This window comes from Glycine soja, chromosome 5 (assembly GCF_004193775.1).
Source record: "Glycine soja cultivar W05 chromosome 5, ASM419377v2, whole genome shotgun sequence".
In the NCBI taxonomy this organism is placed as follows: Eukaryota; Viridiplantae; Streptophyta; class Magnoliopsida; order Fabales; family Fabaceae; genus Glycine; species Glycine soja.
This window is the reverse complement of record NC_041006.1, coordinates 18,283,092-18,287,022: the sequence shown is the minus strand read 5'-3', so window position 1 is coordinate 18,287,022 and position 3,931 is coordinate 18,283,092. Positions and strand designations below refer to the sequence as shown.

General features: G+C 30.7%; 1 protein-coding gene across 1 annotated transcript; it reads left to right on the top strand.

Annotated features, from left to right (window-relative positions):
• Positions 1-2,235: 2,235 nt before the first annotated feature.
• LOC114411483 (salt stress-induced hydrophobic peptide ESI3-like) lies at positions 2,236-2,847 on the top strand. The gene is made up of 2 exons (XM_028375147.1): positions 2,236-2,542; positions 2,699-2,847. The coding sequence occupies exons 1-2, from the start codon at positions 2,462-2,464 to the stop codon at positions 2,780-2,782; spliced, it is 165 nt and encodes a 54-aa protein (XP_028230948.1). The 5' UTR covers positions 2,236-2,461; the 3' UTR covers positions 2,783-2,847.
• The last annotated feature ends 1,084 nt before the right edge of the window (positions 2,848-3,931 follow it).

Sequence of the window (3,931 nt, the reverse complement as noted above, 5' to 3'; positions counted from 1 at the left end):
TCTGTAAAATTATTAAATGAAAAGATTTTAAAGAATGAAGAATTTAATGTTCAACCTCAGGATGTTGTAAAACTTCATTAGCCAAATTTGTCAGTGGAACAAAAAATCTTGGCAAACTATTAAGATTCAATAAATGTCCCTCAGGCAAATTTGTTAATGTATGAGGGAAAGGTTTATGTTCATGATGAAGACATTGTTGTTTGTTACTTCTTTGACAGTTTAAGTGCATCCAATGCATTCAAAGCTAACACAAACACCTAGCATGGTGGAACCGTCATTTTCGGAGGGAATCAAAAAGGAAGAATAACAGAAGTAGGAAAGACAGGTATTTATCCTTATTTATCTATTGATAATGTTTTATTTGTTGAAGGACTCAAACACAATCTGCTAAGCATAAGTCAATTATGTGATAGTGGATATGTCATTTTCTTTAACAAGGATGAGTGCATCGTCCAATGCAGAGATGGGTCCACCCCCCCCCCCCCTCCTCTCTACCAAGAGAAAAGGTAACCTCTATAAGGTTAGGCCGGGAGAGTTATCAAATCAAAAGGTATCTTGCTTGTTGTCTATCAAAGAAAATCATTGGTTGTGACATAAAAAACCTGGTCATGCAAATTGGAGGTTAATCTCTAGTCTGCAGAAAAATAACCTTGTAAAAGGATTACCATGTATATCATATAAAGATGATTTACTTTGTGAGGCATGTAAAAATTGGAAACAAGTTAAAAACTCTTTTTCAAGTAAAAATGTTGTTTCCACCTCAAGACCTTTAGAGCTATTACATCTTGATCTGTTTGACCCAACCTGAACAGCATCCACTACTGAAAAGAGGTACAAACTTGTCATAGAGGATTCCTACTCTAGAGGGACATGGGTTATGTTCCTATCTCACAAGGATGACTCTTTTAATGTCTTCTTTAAATTTTGTAAACGGATTCATGGTGAAAAAATAGTATGCATTACTCCAATCATAAGTAATCATAGAGGAGAATTTGAGAGTGAAAATTTTCAGCTGATCTGTGAAGAAAATGGTATTCTTCATAACTTTTCAACGCTAAGGACACCTCAGTAGAATGGAGTAGTTAAAAGAAAAAACAGATCTCTACAAGAGATGACAAGGACCATGTTTAATGATAATTTGACCCCCTAAGCACTTTTGGATTGAAGCAATGAATATTGCATGTTATCTTCAAAACAGAATTTACATAAGATCAATTCTTAAAAAGATTACTTATGGACTATGGAAGGGAGGAAAACCCAACATACCATACTTCCATCCATTTGGATGCAAATGTTTCATTTCTTGAATACTCTGAAACATCTATCACGTGAAGTTTAATCAAAATAAGCTTGATAAAGATTTATCAAAGCTAGATGACTCCTTTGCAGAGCTTAGACTAAACAATGGCATAAAAGAAAAAAGGTTCATCCAGCCGTAAAAGGTTCATCCATGCAAAACAAAGAATCTTGATTCCTAAGATTGTATTTAGTTCTTTAGTTAGATACTTTTAATTTACATAGAAATCACCACCCCAACATATACACAATATTGAGTGATTTATTTTGTAATTTTTCAAAAGGCAAGAAACTAGTGAACTTTTTCTCAATTTGATTTCGATTTTTTACATAATTGATAATATCTTTTTTATAAATCAAAAATTGGAAGAGTTCAATCGCTGTGGAACAAATCAAGAAAAGAACCTACTTTTTTACTTTTTTTTCTATACAATAGAATAAAGTTCGGATATTGATAGAATTTGTCTAATTCTTCTTTATAGTATAATACTTTAGTAGATTTTGCTTCATTTATAATAGAATATTTTTCATTTAGTTTAGTTTTAATTTTGAATGATGTATTCTACAATGAATTAAGAAGAATCCTTCAAAGGTAAAAAAAGAACAATTGAAATTTAATATATTATTTTATTGGTATGATTTCTTACAAGTAAAAATAATGACAAAATTGACATTTGGTTATTGTGATTGCAGAAAAGTTAAAAATCGTCTTAGAATATATATATTGTGTACATAAATAATATTTTTACTATTACTTTTATTCATGAAATATTTCTAACATTTTTTCATGTGCATATAGTTAAAGTTATCTATATTATTGTCATATATTTCAATGCATATATTAATATAAATTTAAAAAATTATTTCAATTTTTAGGGAAAAAAACGTGATAACAAAATTATTTCAATTTCCTGCGTCTCACTAGTACATTATTATATCATTCCACTAGCTTAAGGAGATAGGAACACCTGTAAATCCTCTATCACGCGTGTTGTCAAATGTGCCTACAATTCTGCCACCGCAATCTCCACCTTAACCGTTTTTATTTCCTCCAAGACCATGCCTCCTCTATTACAATTTTCATTGTCTTTCGTCGTGATCACTGATCACAACAAACTTCAAATACCTTTGGAAAGAAAGAAAAAACAAGAAAATTTAAATATTCATGGGTTCTGAAACTTTTCTCGAAGTGATATTGGCAATCCTGCTACCTCCTGTTGGTGTTTTCCTCCGTTATGGCTGTGGCGTATTACTCTCCCTGTTCTTGTTGTTCAATTTGTTCAATTTTTTTTTTCTATTAAATTATTTTCCATATTTGGGGTTTGGTGATGATTAATTCAATTGTTGCTGGTGTGATTAATTGATTTTGGTCTGATTAATTTTATTTTTGGAAACAATTCAGGTGGAGTTCTGGATAGATCTGGTGCTCACCATACTGGGATACATACCTGGGATTATATATGCAATTTATGTATTGGTGGGATGACTCTCATGTACCTTTAATGTGTATATTTCTATTTTATTTATAATATATTCATTTTTTTTATAGCATCTGTTTCTACCTTTTTCATTTTCTATTTCCTTTATATATATTGCGTCGTACTGATTAAAATATTTGCGGTCTCATTTTAAAGTACGAATCTAAATTCAACGTGGTTCAGATCGAAATAAATGTATGCAAGTTATTTCGTTTTTCCTTTTAGTTTTATTATTATCATCTGAATTTGTCCTAGTTTGATGACCAAATGGGAAAGTTTTATTTGTTTAGGGAGGAGAAATCCACATCGATCCCACTTTGCTTTTGCTATATAAAAATGAATAGTTTTCTAATTTCTTTGATGCTCCAATTTGCAAAATTGCTTAAATAACTTGTTTAAATAACTTATCGTAATTATGTTAGATTTCTATATAAATGAATAGATTTCTATATTTGGGATGAATTGTGACTTTGATTCTTAAAAGTGTATTTAACTATCACTTAAGTTCTTGAAAGTATCATAATGTTATTTATGTTCTTTAAAGTGTATGTTTTTCATTTTATTTTTGTCATTTTCATAAAAGTGATCGGACATGTCCATGTGACACACCATTTGGTTACATGACATTTCATGGTGAACTCTTGAATGACACGTGGAAATTCAATACATACGTGGCAGCTAGAAGGCAGCTTATCAAACTGGACTATTACCTATCATACATGTGTATATCGTCACTTGTCATGTATGCATCAAATTGTCACTATGTCATTCACTTTTGCATCACTAACCGTCATGTAGGCAAATAGCATGTCACATATAGGCACGAACATTAACTTTAACATTTTTTCAAGGACGTACCATTCACTTTTGCATCACCAAGTGTCACGAAGGCAAATAACATGTCACATATAGGCACAAGTGTTAACTTCAACATTTGTTAGGAGAACTAAAATGACAAATAAATTATACTTTCAAATATTTAAAATGACATTTTAGTACTTTCAGGATCTAAATGATGGTGATTACACTTTTGTGGATTAAATGATAGTTTATCCTTATATTTGACACTAATTTCTCAGACAATCCTTGTAAATCATTTTCTTTTAAAAAAAATATTTTCCTCGTAGTCATTTTTGTTACCTAATGTCACAACATCA